At 51.4% G+C, this 17,038-nt stretch overlaps 1 protein-coding gene across 1 annotated transcript in view; it reads left to right on the forward strand.

Moving 5' to 3' along the window:
- CPAMD8 (C3 and PZP like alpha-2-macroglobulin domain containing 8) overlaps window positions 1-17,038 on the forward strand; it is a 70,975-nt gene that overhangs the window by 40,951 nt on the left and 12,986 nt on the right. Inside the window, 9 exon segments of the mRNA XM_047698661.1 lie at window positions 763-814; window positions 6,760-6,881; window positions 6,883-7,059; window positions 7,649-7,693; window positions 7,696-7,876; window positions 9,441-9,617; window positions 13,892-13,973; window positions 16,376-16,532; window positions 16,656-16,730. Coding sequence (XP_047554617.1) covers window positions 763-814; window positions 6,760-6,881; window positions 6,883-7,059; window positions 7,649-7,693; window positions 7,696-7,876; window positions 9,441-9,617; window positions 13,892-13,973; window positions 16,376-16,532; window positions 16,656-16,730 — 1,068 coding nt within the window.

Raw genomic sequence — 17,038 nt, forward strand, 5'->3', positions numbered from 1 at the left:
CGGCTGCCCTCCCTTCTGCCTGTGGTCCTGGCGGCATGCAGCACACGCCATTGCAGCACACGTCCTTTCCCTCGGCCCTTCCTCCCATTCACCCCGCTGGGAAGCCTGATTTCTCTGCAGCATCTGCTGGTACAACCTGTGCAGGCTGTTCTGGGCGCAGGAGGTGACATTGAAGCATCAAAAGACCTGAGAGGTCGATGCAAATAACTGAAGCGTGAACCAGAAAAACGGATTTCTGAAGCAGGAGGTGGCCGATGTGTGGCTTGATAAAGCCACAAAAACCCTTCTCCCGCCCTTCCCCCCTTCCCCGCGGGAGAGCTCCGGGTGAATGGGTGGTTTGCTGGATCGGTTATTTGGCGGACCCTCATGCGACGCTGCCTGCCATCTGCCGGGGAGGAAAGTGCAGATGACAGCAGCGTACAGTGGGGGAGCAGGTGACAGTTGGGACCTACGGGATGGAGGAGGAGCCAGGGTCCGCAGTTAGCCCAGGAGATGGGGAGGGCAAGGTCGGAGTGTGCGGCAAGCATGATGAATTAGGAGCAATTGGCGCATTGGTTTGACTGGAGCCTGGAGAAAGAGAATGAGCCTCAGTTTCCCCACCTGAGCTTGGGAGGTAGGCAGCCTGGTACCTGGTACCGTGTACGTGTGACATCGGCATCACCTTGCAGGGTCCAGACTTGGAGCTGCTGGCGTGGGAAGGTGGCCGCTCCCTTGTGCCAACCGCCCCTCCATCACTCAGTTCTTCCCGTCTCTCTGTTTCAGCCAGAAGGAGCCCCCCGTGCGTACACGTACAGTGCTTTCTTCTGTCCCAACGGTGAGTCCCTGCACCCACCCTGCTAAGGACTTTGGCCCTTACCCCCACACTGTTACTGCTCTCCCCCTACTCAGTGGATGCCCGCCCTTCCTGGGCTCAGAAGACACAGCAGTGGAGAACTGAGATGTCTGGGCTGGTGACAAGCACGAGCCAGAGTGAGGGCTGGGCACCCCCCCCCCGCAGAAAGGAAGTGCCCACGAATGTAGACTGGAGGCACCAATGAGAAGAGAGCAGGCAGGAATAAGGCTGTCTGTAGGGCCCTGGGGTGAGGAGCCTAGGATCCAGGGAAGGGAGGTCTTAAAGTCACATCATGGGAGAGCTGTGGGAAGCAAGGCTAACCCAGAATCCTGGGCCTTAGAGAAAATAGGAAATTAAAGCGGGTTCTGGAAGGTGTGGGATTTGGAGTCTGCTTCAGTCCCCTGAAGTCGACATTGTACTTGCACCCGATGCATGAAAAGGAAATGGGGACAGAGTGCCCAGTGCACTCCCCTGCCTTGGTGAAGTCAGGGAAATGCTAAGCAGAACGTGATCCCAGGCTGCCAGTGGGAGGGCCTGCCCTCTCCCTGTCCAGTCCCTCCCAGAGGAACCATTTAGCTTGGAGCTCAGGCTTGGCCTGGCACTGGGCAGTCACCCAGCAGGCTTTGGCAGGGGACAGAGCTGAGGATCTGAGCTGGAGTCTCTGGGGGTCGCATTGCCAAGTTATTTAGCACGACAGGTCCTGCGACCGCCCACTCTGGACACAGACTTCCTCCTTGACCTGTTTCCCTTTTTTTATATTAAATAACAATATGATACATATATGCTCAAATGATTTTTGACGGAGGTGCAAAGGCAATTCAATGAAGGAAGGATAGCCTTTTCCACAAACGGTGCTGGAGTAGTTGGACATCTATTGGCAAAAGCATGAACTTTGACCTCAAGGTCCCACTTTATACAAGAATTAACTCAAATGGATTGTGGACTTAAATGTCAAACTCTACAATTTTGGGGGAAAAAATTGGGAGAAAATCTTTGGGCTCTAAGGTTAGGCAAAGGGTTTTTAGATATGATACCAAAAAGCATGACCCATAAAAGGAAACTGGTGAATGACCCTCATCAGAATGAAAAACTGCTTTGCAAGGGGCACCTGGATGACTCAGTCGGTTAAGCATCTGACTCTTGATCTCAGCTCAGGTCTTGATCTCAGGGTCATGAGTCCAAGCCCTCTGGTGGGCTCCATGCTGGGTGTGGAGCCCACTTAAAAGAAAAAAACGACTTAGCGAAAGATGCTGTTAAGAGGAAGAAGATACAAGCTACAGACTTGTAGGAGAAAATCTTTCCAAACCCAGATCTGACAAAGAACTAGTATTTCGAATATATAAAGAACTCAAAATTCAACAATAAAGAACACAATCCAATCCCAGAAAGTGGGAGTTGGCTCAGTCAGTGGGGCATGCGACTCTTAATCTCAGGGTTGTCAGTTTGAGCCTCGTGTTGGGTGTAGAGATGATTTAAGAATAAAATCTTAAAAAAAGAAAGGGGGGAAGAAGAAATAAACAGTTCGCCCAAGAAGATATATTGGTGGCAAATAAGCACATGAAAAGGTGTTCAAATCGTTAACCATTAGCAAAATGCAAACTAAAGCACCATGAGTTATCAATGCACACTTACCAGAATGACTTAAAATTTTAAAAGGTGACCACAATAAAAGATGGCTGGGATGTGGAGAAAAGGGACCATTCATACATTGCTGGTGGGAATTGTAAAATGGTATGTCTACTGCCAGTAGTTTCTTAAAAGCTACACATGCTCCAAGTGTTGCACCCAGACATTGCACTACTAGGCATTTTTCCCAGAGAAGTGAAGATTTCTGTTCACATAAAACCCATACACAGACATTCATGTCAGCTTTATTTGTAATAGCCCCAAACTGGAAATAGCCTAGGTGTCCTTCAGCGGATGAATGGTTATACAATTATGGTCATTCATACCTTGGAGTGCTAGTCACTGGTAAAAAGAAATAAACTAATGATTTATGCAGCAACTTGGATGAAGGGGATTGAGGGGGAAAAAACCTCAATCCCCAAAGAGTCCATAAGTGATTCCATTTATGATATTTTTGAAATGACAACATTTTAGAAATGGAGGTCATATTGGTCCTTGCTGAGATGGGGAGGAAGGTTGGGGATATGGTGGTCAAGGGCAATAGGAGGGATTCTGTACAAATAAAATTGGGGAAATCTGAAGAAGATTGGATGATGGATTGTATCAAGGTCAATATCCCAGTTGTGATACTGTGGTAGAATTTTGTGAGATACCACTGAGGGAAACTGGCTCCGGAGGACACATATCTTTCCATATTATTTCTTTTTTTTCCATATTATTTCTTACAATTGTCTGTGAATCTATAATTATCTCAGTAAAATTTAAACTAAAAACATTTTTTTTAAAAGATTTTGTTTATTTGACAGAGATCACAAGTAGGCAGAGAGGCAGGCAGAGAGAGAGAGGAGGAAGCAGGCTCCCTGCTGAGCTGAGAGCCCAATGCGGGGCTCGATCCCAGGACCCTGAGATTGTGACCTGAGCCAAAGGCAGCGGCTTAACCCACTGAGCCACCCAGGCACCCCTAAACTAAAAACATTTTTTTTAAAGATTTTATTTATTTATTTGAGAGAGAGACAGTGAGAGAGAGCATGAGCGAGGAGAAGGTCAGAGAGAGAAGCAGACTCCCCATGGAGCTGGGAGCCCGATGCGGGACCCGATCCCGGGACTCCCAGGATCATGACCTGAGCTGAAGGCAGTCGTCCAACCAACTGAGCCACCCAGGCATCCCCTAAAAACATTTTTTAAAGTGATAACTGGTGTGGGGCACCTGGGTGACTCAGTCTGTTAATCATCCAGTTCTTGATTTTGGCTCAGGTCATGATCTCAGGGTCGTGAGATTGAGCCCCAAATCAGGATTCTCTCTCCCCATATGCCCCTTCCCACATCCCTCTCTAAAACAACAACAACAACAATGACAAAAAGTGATACATGTGTACAAATACTTTATGATTGCACTCTTATGAGGTTTTTAGAGAAGTCAAAATCATAGAGACAGAAAATGGAATGGTGGGAGCTGGGGGCTGTGGGGAGGGGTTGGCAACTTAGTGTTTAATGGGGACAGAGTTTCGTTTTGCAAGATGGAAAGAGTTCTGGAGGTGGACAGTGCTGACATTTGCACAACATGACTGTAATTGATATCACTGAATTGTACACTTAAAAATGGTTAAGATGACAACTTTACATTATGTATATTTTACCACAATTTTAAAAATTGGGAAAAGACAAAGCAATACCTTTGTAATACAGGGAACTTAGAAAGAAGGAAAAAATATTTCTTCTTGTGACATTTTGTTGTATTTGGTTTTGTAGGATTGATTGTTGTTTGTTGTAACATAGTTGTAATTCATGAGCTATATAATTCTGTGTTCTGCCTTGCTCATTTAACACATCCCAAGCCCTTTCCCTTGTTATTATAGAGTCTTCATAAACAGCATTTCAAACAGTTTCAGTATGTTCTATCAAACAATTGCTCCCAGGGCGCCTGGGTGACCCAGTCAGTTAATTGTCTGCCTTCGACTCAGGTCATGATCCCAGGGTCCTGGGATCGAGTCCCGCATCGGGCTCCTTGCTCAGTGGGGATCCTGCTTCTCCCTCTGTGTTCTGCTCCCCCTGCTTGTGCACTCTTTCTCTGTCAAGTAAATATATAAAAATCTTAAAACAAAGCAACAACAACAAAAAAGACTGCTCCATAATTTGATCATTATGGAACGTTTGAAATGTTGTTGGACACTTATATATATGGTTCCTATTTCACATCATAATTTATGCTAGGCTGAGTACGTATTTGTATTTGAAGTAAAGTTGGCAATATTTTTAACATGTTTATGGAGGTATAATTGACTACAATAACTCACACATATTTTAAGTGTACAATTGGTAAGTGTTAGCATGTGTGTACATCTGGGAAACCATCACAACTAAGATAATGAGGATTTCCATTAAACCCCAAAGTCATGCTCCCTTGTCATCACTCACCCCTGTCTACGCTTGTCACTAGGCAACTACTGACCTGCCTTCTGTCTCTATAGGTTACTTTGCTCTTTCCAGACTTTTATATAAATGGAATCATATAAAATGTACTCTTTTTATCTGATTTCTTTCACTGAGCATAAAAATTTTAGAGGCAACCATGTTGTGTGTATCAATAATTCAGTCATTTTAAGGCTGAGTGGGACTCCGTTGAATGGATGCTTCACACTTTGTTTATTCATTGACCTGGTGGTGGACATTTGAGCTATTTCCAGTTTGGGGCTATTTCCAATAAAGCTGCTATGAATATTCATGGACAAGTTTTTGTATGAGTAATATGTTTTTCTTTCTCTTAAATCAGTATCTGTGAGTGGAATAGTGAAATCATACAGTAGGTGTGCATTCAACCTTTTAAGAAACTGTTGCACAGTTTTCCAAAGTGGTAGTACCATTTAGCATTCTCACCAGCAGTGGGTGAGAATCACTTCCTCATTCTCCTCACCCACACTTAGGGTTGTCCCTCTGATTAATTTTAGCTCTTCTAATAGGTGTCTGATGGTATCTCGTTGGTTTTAATGTGCATTTCCATCATTCAAGCATCTTTTCATATGCCTGTTTACTATTGGTGTATAGATATATTTTTTCGGTATAGTGCCTGTTCAGATCTTTTAACATTTATTTCAATGAGTCTTGGAAAGTTTTTAAAAAATATATTCTGGATACAAGTCCTTTCCCAGATAAATGCTTCACAAAGACATTTCTCCCACTGTGTGGCTGTCTTTTCTTTTGCTACTAGTGTTCTTCAAAGAGCAGAAGTTTCTCATGTCAATGTGGTCCAGTGATCAATCTGTCTTTTGATGGATTATGCTTTTGTTGTATCTAAGAAATCTCCAAGTCCTACATTCTCTCCTCAGAGTTTATAGTATTAGGTTGTATGCTTATAAAATGGCTCTGATCCATTTCGAGTTGATATTTGGGGACCCATGCAAGGTATGGATTGGAGTTCCCTTTTCTGCTTCTGGGTAACTAGCTGTTCCAGCACCATTTGATGGAAAGATTTTTTTTTTTTAAAGATTTTATTTATTTATTTGACAGAGAGAGATCACAAGGCAGGCAGAGAGGCAGGCAGAGAGAGGAAGCAGGCTCCCCTGCGAGCAGAGAGCCCGATGCGGGGCTCGATCCCAGGACCCTGAGATCATGACCTGAGCCGAAGGCAGCGGCTTAACCCACTGAGCCACCCAGGCGCCCTGATGGAAAGATTTTTTGCTATTGAATTGCCTTCATGCCTTTGTGCGGATCAGTTGTTCATGCACATGGGGTTCATTCTGGACTCCCTATTCTGTCCTGTTGAGCACCTGCTGTGTTGACACCAGTACCACACTGTAGTGATTCCTGCAGCTTTCCATCAAGTCTCAATGTCAGAGGTGTGAGTCCTTCGACTGGTTCTTTATCAGAGTTGTTTTGACTCTTCTAGATTCTTGAAGTTTTCATATAAATGTGGAATCAGCTTTGTGATTTCCCCCAAAAGACCCCTGCTGTGTTTGATTGGGATTGCAGCGAATCTGAACATTAGTTTGGCGAGTAATGAATGTATTTGCCGTGTCTTCTGACCCATGGACGTGGTCTAGCTCTCCACTGATTTAGGTCTTCATTCAGTTTCAAGAGTCCTTTGCAGTCTCCTCCTGCATAAAGTCTTTGCACATCTTTTGTAGGATTTAACCCTGTGAGCATTTCATCTTTTGCATGCTGTTGGCAGAGCTGTCATTAAGCTAACTCTGTTTGCTGTTCCTCAGGCCCCCTGTGGTCCTGATTCTAAGCTCTGGGCACAGACAGGGAGAGGCAGGATGCCTCCAGGGGCGCCCTCAAACCCCTCTCTCCTTCCCTCCATCCAGAGAGAGTCCACATCTCCACACCCAACAAGTACGAGTTCCAGTACGTGCAGCGGCCATTGTGTCTCACCCATTTTGATGTGGCTGTGCGAGCCCACAATGATGCCCGCGTGGCCTTGTCTGCTGGGCCCCCAGGACACAGCAGGCATGATAGAGATTGTCCTGGGGGGGCACCAGAACACCAGGTCCTGGATCTCCACCAGCAAGATGGGCGATCCTGTGGCCAGCACACACACGGCAAAGATCCTCTCCTGGGATGAATTCAGAACATTCTGGATCAGCTGGCATGGCGGGTTCATCCAGGCACGGCCGGGCTGATGGGGGTGGACGTGGGAACCTCATGCTTCTGGGCATTTGCTGCCTCCTGCTCTGTGTCCAGCTGTGACAGGGGGTGGCGAGGAAGCAGGGTAAACACAGGGCAGCACTTCAGGCTGCTCACAGTCTGCCTGGAGTCACTTATAGGGGTGTAGGAATCTGGGATCTGAGGGATGGTGGGTGGTCATGGAGAAGGAAAGTGGATATAAGCAGGTGAAATGGGGGCTGGTGTATTTTAGGGGCCAAGCAAAGGGGACATAGAAAAGGAGCAGCTAACACAGCTTCCTAGAGGAGGGACATAGTCAGACGGGGTTTTGAACCATGAATCGGAGTTCACCAGGCAAATTGGGGATTGGAGGATGTTCCAGTCAGAGGGAATAGCATGTACTAAGGCCAGAGATTCCTGGGAGCCCGATGACTTTGGAACCTGTAGATGCCATAGTTGTGTCTCTGTTGGTCATTAAATGTGTGAGGTGACCTTCAGTTTGTCTGTGACCCCTGTAGCCATTGTCCCTGATGCCTGAGCACCACTGTGTGCTTCCTTCCAGCATCCAGCAGCCTTGGCCTCTTTTTCCAGGTTGGCCATGGTCCAGAGCCTTCCAATGAGTCTGTCATCATGGCCTTGGACCCCTCCCCAGGCCACCAGAGGTCCGATTCATCGGCTTTTCCACTGGCTGGGGCTCCGTGGGTGAGTTCCGCATCTGGAAGAAGGTGGAGGTGGACGAGAGCTACAGTGAGGCCTTTACCCTGGGAGTCCCGCACAGCGCCATCCCTGGGTCTGAGCGGGCAGTGGCCTCCGTCATAGGTGCGTCTGCCCTGTAGCCTGGCTGGGGGAGAATGGGGGCAAGGGCTCAGGCCATGGGGCAAGGTGTCCACTCCAAACTTGGCTTCACGTCAGCCTCTACAGGGGATCTGCTTCCAACCCCATATCCACTCACCCGATAAGCAGCTTCTGGTGCTTTCTCCATGCTGGGGCAGATGCAGAGATGACGCCAACCCTGTCTTTGAGGCCTTTTCAGTCTGCTTGAGGTTGGTCCAGACCCAGCCTGTCCAAGCTGTGTGTGAGGCAACCCCAAGGGGTGGGTAGTGGATTCTGTGATGGCAGTGAGTGTGGGTGATGTGCGAGAAGGCAGAAAGTCTGGGTGAAGTCAGTGAGGTGCAGGGTGGAAGATGGGGGGTCCTGGTGAAAGGGGCAGACATCCAGAATGTATGCTGAGCAGGAGTAAGTGGCTATGACTGGGAGTCTGTAGGGTGTGGGTTGTCTCCTGTACCCCAGGAATGGAAAGTGGGGACTGTGTGGTCAAAACAGTGCTGGGTGTTGGAAGGGTGGAGAGAGGGCAAGAGGCAGGGAGGGGCACACATACCCGAATGCGGGGGTCTTGGGTCTCTCTGAGATCAGAGGACAGAAGCCCTGGGGCTCAGACAGGTTGGTGATTGTAGCCAGATTAGAGGCTGTGGGAGTTTGCGATTTCTGAGGCAGGAGATCAAGTAAGAGATGGCTTCAGGGGTCAGTGGCCTGGGTAGTGGCAGAGGGGAGCAAGCAGATGGGCAGGGATGGAGATCGGGCAAAGGCCAGGACCCCTGTGCTAGTGCCTTCAGCACAGTGGGATGGAAGGTGGAAAATAAGCTGAGAAGCCCAGAGGAGAGTGATGAGAAGGTAGGCAGGCTCTGCCATGGATGGAGGCTGCAGGAGGTGGGGCAGGAGGAAAAGCCAAGGAAGGAAGGGAGGTGTGATCAGGGAACAGCAGGAGTTCTGGAGGGCTCGTCAGCCATGTGTGGTGCAGAGAAGCCAAGAAGAGGAACACAGAGTGCTGAAGGGAGGAAAGCACAGGAGAAATCACAAAGAAAAAAGGAACTAAAAAATATACCAACAATGTCATGTGTATGGAAACTTAAAAAAAAAATCTAAATACTCATGGTTGAAGAGAAAAATCACATTTCCTATTGGAAATTAGATAAAAAAATATTTAAAATGGAACCATAATGGCTGGATTGATCTATCAATATTTGTGGGATGCAACCAAAGTTGTACTTAGAGGAGAATGTATAGCTTTAAATGCACCTGTTTTAAAAGCTACAAAGAAATGAGCGTTCAGCATAATGAAGCGGTACAGAAAGAACACCGAGTTGAGACTAAAGAACAGAGAGGGAGGTGTGTAGGAGAGTTCCAGGGGATGGCCGCCAAAGCCAGGGTCCCCCGTGGGCTTAGTGGGCATGGGGCGCGGCCTGGTCCAGAAGGCAGCACCCGCGGACAGAGAGTGGGTGGCCAGTGTTAGGCATTAGGCTGCCCTGGGGAAAGCTGTCACTAGGGCAGCCAGGGCCCCAGTTGAGGCCGGCCCACAGTCCAGCCCTTGTTTCTTCCCCTCCAGGAGATGTCATGGGGCCAACCCTGAACCACCTCAGCAACCTCCTGCGGCTGCCCTTTGGCTGCGGAGAGCAAAACATGATCCACTTTGCACCCAACATCTTTGTCCTAAAGTATCTGCAGAAAACCCGGCAGCTCAGCCCCGAGGTGGAGCGAGAGACCACGGACTACCTGGTACAAGGTACCGGGGTTGGGTGGGGGTGCTGCGGGGGGGCGGGGAGGGCATGGGGAAGGCATGGGGAGGGCATGGGGAGGGAGGCAGCCCACGTGCCCAGCACAGCAGATGTAGAAGGGACCCAAGTGGGTGAAAGACGCCACTCCGGGTGGCCCTGTCTGGTCACTGTCAGCAGGAGCCCAGTGTTTGCCCCAGTTGGGACAAGGCTCTGAATGCCAGGAGTCAGCAATGGGGAGAGAAATGGCGTCTATTAGAAATGCAGATTTTTTTTTTTTTTAACAAGAAGAACAGCATAGGATGCCTCAGTGGCTCGGTTGGTGAAGGGGGTGCCTTTGGCTCAGGTCATGATCCTGGGATCCTGGGATCAAGCCCCATGTCGGGCTCCCTGCTCAGCGGTGAGCTTGCTTCTCCCTCTCCCTCTGCTGCTCCCCCTGCCTGTGCTCTCTCTCTTTCTCTGTGTGTGTCAAAGAAATAAATTTAAATATCTTTAAAAAAAAAAGAGCAATAAAAGCATTATAATAAACATTTAGAAAAGAAAAATAGTTCCCTATAATCGCGTCCTGTGCCCGTGCCTGGTGAAAGCATCTGAATTTCTGTGGCGTGGGTGTCCAGAGGTGAAATCACTGGGTCAGGATGTGCTCACAGTCATTTTCCAAGCTACACTCTTTGTCCATCACTTACATTTACGGAAAACTTTTCTCTTGAACGTGGAGCGGGTATTTCTAATTTTTCTCCTCTACAAAATGCACCATTGAAAATCTTCAGAGATCAACAATACAGCACTGAACCTCTTCAGAAATAAATAAGACAGCACGGAACGTCCTCAGAAATCATGCAGCACCAAATATCTTCCATCACCAGGAATCAGAGCCTTAGGATGGGGTACAGCCACAGGTGTGTGGGGTAAGACCTCTTGAGTGCCCTGACCCGCCCCCTCTGCCATGTCTTGGGCCCATAGGAGGGGCACACGGGAGGCTGTGGCCTCACCTCTGTCATGGACACCTGTTGTATGTCCTCAGGTAAAGCCTGTTTTCAGGGCCTCAGTTTCCTATCTGTGTAGCAAGGGAGTTCATCAGTTCATGCCAAGGTCCTGGGGCCTCCAGAGGTTTGCTTCTGGCCTTGGGCAGGAGTGGAGCAAAGGGGAGGAAGGCGAGGGTTTGACCCAGCTGTGAAGCTGCTGGTCACAGCAGGCACGTGCATCTCCACCGTGCGGCCCCAAGTCGCCCTCCCAACAACCCCCAGGCTAATGGTCCTCTTTTCCCACAGGAGCCAAGTGAGGCTCCTGGAAGCAGTCAGCCTGAGGCCCTGCAGGTGCGAGTGGTGGGGTCTTCTGGGACCCCAGGCTTGCCTGGGTGGGATTGGCTGGCCAGGGCACTAGGTCCCAGCCAGAGTGAGAGGAGAGCCTACAGGCACCACCTTGGAAATTTTTGCCTTCCAAGAAGGACCAGAGTGTGCCCTGCTCAGAGGATGTCAGGTCCCTCCCCGATGGGGAAACTGAGGCAAGTGAGAGCCTTGATTCCTGAGGCGAGTCTGGAGTTCCCGCCTCCTGGCCTGTCAAGATTCCCTGTAGAAGATTTCCAAAAGCAGTCCTGATGATCCAGAACCATCCGTTCTCAACGGGGAAAGGAAAGCACAAGAGCTCATGGTGAACGTGGAAACGCTTGGATGGAAAGGCAAAGGCAGGGGTTGCCACGGGCCCAAAATCTGGCTTGATAAAGGCTGACCAGAGACTGCTAGGAACCCCAAGAAGCTCACTTGGTCTGTGGCTGGGGACACTCAGGTTGCTGAACCCATCTGGGCTCCGGCCTTGAATGCCGCCCCCAGTCTGATGACTCCCTAGTCGTCCATGGCAAGCCAGACGCTCCCTAAACAGCCAGATGCTGTGCCCTTTAGCCAGTGGGCATTTCAGATTCTGCAAGCTTCCCATCAAGCCCCCTTCCCCAGTTTTCTGCCAGGCTTGCAGGTGTTCATTTCCTGGGGCCGCGGTAACAAACACAGGCATGGCTTCCTGGAGTGCGCTTCGCAGATGGGGCATTTTTTTTTTTTTTTTTTTTTTTCAAATTCGAGGTCTCTGGCAACCCTGCATGCAAGCCTATCAGCTTCATGTTCCGAACAGCATTTGCTCACTTTCTGTTTCTATGTCACATTTTGGTAATTTCCTCAATATTCCAAGCTTTGAAATTCTTTTTTTTTAAAGGTTTTACATTTTATTTATTTATTTGACAGAGAGAGATCACAAGTAGGCAGAGAGGCAGGCACAAAGAGAGGGAGAAGCAGGCTTCCTGCTGAGCAGAGAGCCTGACGCAGGGCTCGATTCTAGGACCCTGAGATCAGGACCTGAGCCGAAAGCAGAGGCTTAACCCACTGAGCCACCCAGGCGCCCCCAAGGTTTGAAATTCTTACTTTATTTGAATTGCTGCGATCTTATGCTGGAACTTGAACAAAGGGGCCATTGCTTCTTATGCATGGACAAAAAAATGTGGTTTCTTGAGCTGGAATCTACTCCCGGTGAAGATGCTGTGAAGATTGTTGAAATGACCACCAAGGGTTTAGAATATTCCAGAAATGGAGCTGATGAGTCAGCCTCAGGGTTTGAGAGGCCTGAGTCTTATTTTAAGAAACTGCCACAGCAGCCACCCCCCTAGTGGGTCAGCAGACAGCATGTGGAGGCAGAACCCTCCACCAGTTTAAAAAAAAAAAATCAACGATTCAGGGAGCCTTGGTGGCTCAGTGGGTTAAGCCTCTGCCTTCGGCTCAGGTCATGATCTCAGGGTCCTGGGATTGAGCCCCGCATCAGGGTTTCTGCTCAGCGAGGAGCCTGCTTCCTCCTCTCTACCTGCCTCTCTGCCTACTTGTGATCTCTCTCTCTGTCAAATAAATAAATAAACAAATAAATAATACTTAAAAAAATAATAAAGATCAGGACTCACTGAAAGCTGCTATGATGATTAGCAATTTTTAGCCATAATATTTTTAAGTGAATTAAGGAGCCTAGATTTAAGGTGCCTAGATTGTTATTTTAGATGTGATGCTTTTGCAAACGTAATAGACCACAGTATAGCATGAGCGTAAATTTACACATACTAGAAAACCCAGACGTTTGTTTGGCACAATTTATCGCAAGTTGACCTGGACCCAAACCCACAGCATTTCCCATGTTACACCAGTACCACAAACTGCATGGCTTAGAACAATGGGACTATATCTGCTCATAGCTCTGGAGGCCAGAAGTCCAAAATCAAGGCTCCAGGGTTGGTTCCATCTGGAGGCTCTGAGGGACACGGTCCTGGGCCTTTCTCTCTCCTGAATTCTGGGGCTCCAGGCATTCCTAGGCTTGGAGATGCGTCCCTCCCACCCTTCCCTGCCTCCACCTTCATGGGACTTCCTCCCGCATCCTGCGGTCTCTTCTCTTCTAAGGACCCTGGTCATTGGATTTAGGCCCCACCTTATTTCAGGATGAGCTCATCTGGAAGTCTTCAGCGTGATCACAAGTGCAAAGACCCTTATTCCCATAAAGTCCCATTTTGAGGTTCCAGGTGGACATGAACTTGGGGGGGGGCGGTCACAGTCCACCTACTCAGAGCTCCTTCAGCTGCTTTTGCCATCTCGGGGGGCAGAGCACCATCCTTCCAGCAGGTAAGGTGCAAACCTTGGTGCCTTCTGGATCTTTCTTTCCTCCTAGACCTGGCCCAGCTAAGCAGCTCTGCCCATACTGCAGAAACCCTCCCTACCCATTACCACTCCGCCGTACAGAACCATCGTCATTGCTTGCCTGGACGGGGCCCACCTCCGTTTACCCTGCTCCTCCCGGACCCCTACAGACCACCCACTACATATGTCCCCTCACAGCCCTCCCCAACTTACACAGCCCGTTGCTCCCTGCTGGCCCACCAATAAGGCTGAACACCCAGTGTGGCCTGGGTGGGCGCCTCACCTCCCTCCCCTGCCCCCTGGTTCTTCTGCTCTGGCCCTTCTAGTGCCCTCTGTTCTCAGAGCACACCAGGCTCTCGTGGAGTAGTCCCACCTCGTGGGGACCGAGGGTGCTGCCTCGAGATGGTGCAGGTCACTGATGCCCATGACTGAGGGCCTGTGTGTGACCAGGAGTTACAGAGAGGCCAGGTCAGGAAACGAGAGGAACAAAGTAGAGGTTTCATCCACACCCTTGGTGGAGCGCACTTTCCAGACTCCAGATGTGGGCCACCCGGGATATGAGTATTGCATCACGGCGTGGGGGTTGCAGGGATGGCCCCAGGTCACTGATCCCTCTGACTCCCCTGCAGGCTACCAGCGGCAGCTGACCTACAGGCACCCGGATGGCTCCTACAGCGCATTCGGGGAGCGGGACGCTTCGGGGAGCATGTGGTGAGTCCCCAATCCAGGGGCACGGCCACTGTGGCTCTCCAACCCGAAGCCACAGCCTCCCATGATGCACCACATGGCCAAGAAGCTCGGGACCAGATCCCTAGGGTGACGAAGAGACTGCCACAGTCCTGGCCCCCCAGAATTCAGAGGGTGGATGTGGGCATGCTCCGCTGGGCTCTGAGGGCGGCAATGGGGGGAAGTAGGGGTGGCAGGGACAGTGACGTTCTCATAGTTGTCTTTCTGGTGCTGTTGCTACACTGCCCCAAATGGGAGCCTTGCTCTCCAGCCTCTTGGGAGCCGGTCCTGGGTGCCTTGGGGCCTCTCAAAGCTCAATGGATCCAGAAACAGGGGTGACGCAAGTAGGAGGGGAGGGAAAGGCCGTACCACTGCCCGGAGGCTGAGGTCTGGGGAGCGTGTGGGCAGAGCAGCCTGGAGTCTGGTATCTCTTGCAAGTGGCTCCTTTGGCTTTTGGGGTTGACCAGTGCATGGAGAGCCCGGTTTGTGGGGCTGCGTGCCTCTGGGTCTTGTTCCATGGGATCCTCAGAGGCGGGCAGTTCGCGTGATAGTGGATTTGCCATATCCACGTTGGATTTGCCATATCCTGCAGATACTGTGGGGGCGCCCCAACTCCTGTCCCCAGATGGGGTTTTTCTTCCCTTGTGCCATCCCGGGAGCCCCTGCGGGGGCTGTGGGCCTGAAACTGCCCTCCCCATCCTGAAGCTGACGCAGTGTCCACCGCACAGCAGCAACGACACAGCTGGCTGAGCCCCGCCGGGTGCAGTGATGCTCACCAGGCTCTAGAAAGCCGACCTGCCCAGAGACAGCATAGACACAGCGTGGGGATTCCATGGTCCCCGCGCTCCGTCGTGGCCCCCCGCGCTCCGTCGTGGCCCCCGCGCTCCGTCGTGGCCCCCGCGCTCCGTCGTGGCCCCCGCGCTCCGTCGTGGCCCCCGCGCTCCGTCGTGGCCCCCGCGCTCCGTCGTGGCCCCCGCGCTCCGTCGTGGCCCCCGCGCTCCGTCGTGGCCCCCGCGCTCCGTCGTGGCCCCCGCGCTCCGTCGTGGCCCCCGCGCTCCGCGTCTGGGCTGACCCGCGCATAGCGCACGGTGTTTGGCCCCGCCCTCTGGCTGAGGGGCAGGGCGTGCTCGGAAGATGGGAGCCAGAGCGTGCACTGGCAGATGCAGGTACCCCAGGGGCAAGAGAAAGATGGGTTTGGGGATCCGGGAGGGAGAGTGGCCGGGATGAGCACTCTTGGAATAGGTGCATGCAGCCTTGGGGTTATGGGCTGTTTCACATTTTGGCAATCCACTGAAACAGAGCCTTGATTTTCATTCTCTTAACTTCTTTGTTGTTTTGGTTTTTTTGTTGTTGGTGTTGAAGTAAGTAATATAAGGTTTATCATTTTCCCACTTTTTAAAGTTTTTTTTAAATCTATTTATGAGAGAGAGGAAGCACAAGCAGGGGGAGGAGCAGAGGGAGAGGGAGAAGGAGGATCCCTGGTGAGCTCAATCCCAGGACCCTGGGATCATGACCTGAGCATAAGGCAGACGCTTAACTGACAGAGCCACCCAAGTGTCCATTTTCAAGTGTCCCTTCGGTGGCATTCAGTACATTCACGCTGTTGGGCAACTGTCATCACTGTATGTCCCCAGAACTCTTTTTAATGTCATAAATCTGAAACTCTGTCTATTACACGCATGGACTCCCCACCTCTAGCTCCACCCCATGGGCGGAGTTCTAGTTTCTGTCCCTTTGAATTCACGTGAGTGCAATCCTAGCATTCTTTCCTGCCCAGCGTGCTTCTTGGCTGACAGTGCACTCAAGGTTCATGCCTGCCGGAGCAGGGGTCAGCGTTTCTCCCCCTTAAGGCTGAATGACATCCTAGTGTGTGGAGGCACCCCATCTTGTGAAGCTCTTCATCCTAGACACTCGGGTCGGCTCACTCTGTCCAGCTAGGGCCACGGAAGGGTCCAAGGATCTAAGACATCTGGCTGCAGGGTCCCAGGAAAGACTGGAGATCTGCAAGGCAGAGGATCCCTTGAGGGACTGGCAGTGGAGAGGCGAAAAGGAACGTCTTCTGCACGAGGCAGGGGAGGCAGAGCTGGACCAGCTCCCAGGAAGGACTTGAGCTCCAGACTGGGGCCCTGCCAGGGGACGGGGAGGGTCCGGGCAGGGAGGCTGGTCTCTGCCATTGGGTCCTGCTGGGTGCCCAGACACTTCCCTGGAGCACTCACAGCAGCCCTGGGAGGACACACTGGCCCCTCCAGTGTCGCAGGTGAGGAGGCGGAGACCCGGGGCCCTGCAGGGAGCTGGAACAGCTCCTCAGGGGGCAGGCGGGAGGTGACCTTCTCCGCACAACCTCTCCAGCCCCTGGCCCGCCCAGCCCCTGCCTCGTCCCATTTCAGGCTCACAGCCTTTGTCCTGAAGTCCTTTGCGCAGGCGCGCAGCTTCATCTTCATCGACCCGCAGGAGCTGGCGGCCACCAAGGGCTGGATCGTCAGGCAGCAGCAGGTGGACGGCTCCTTCCCGGCCGTGGGCAGGATCCTGAACAAGGACATCCAGGTGAGTGGCTCCTCGGCCCTGCTTCTGGCACCTTAGCCCTGCTCCCCGCTGCTGCCTGGGGCCCGTGGGGGGCCGGGGGCCGTCCCCTCTGGCTCAGGGTGAGGCTCAAGCATCCTCTCGCAGGGTGGGGTTCACGGCACCGTCCCGCTGACTGCCTACGTGGTGGCTGCGCTCCTGGAGACCAGCCAGGCCTCGGAGGTGAGCACGCGGCGGCCAGGGAGCGGTGGGCGGCTTTCCCCTGCAGGCTGGGCTTTATTTCTTCCTTGATGCCCTCCTGCTACTCCTTCTCTTGCTTTTCCGTGGTTCCTGGATGTCTCCCTTCCTGCAGCCCGAGCACTGAGAGATTCCTGTGGTAATTGTGGGGGGTTTCGGGGAGCTGTACCCTGAGATCTCCCAGGACGATCTGATGCCTCCATCCCTGTTTGGGCAGTCATCTGGGGCTCGAGCAGGGTCCTGGCTGGTCAGGGAGTCCTATATAAAAACTTGGGAAAGTTTTTGGGAGAAGG

This window comes from Lutra lutra, chromosome 1 (genome assembly GCF_902655055.1).
Source record: "Lutra lutra chromosome 1, mLutLut1.2, whole genome shotgun sequence".
In the NCBI taxonomy this organism is placed as follows: domain Eukaryota; kingdom Metazoa; phylum Chordata; class Mammalia; order Carnivora; family Mustelidae; genus Lutra; species Lutra lutra.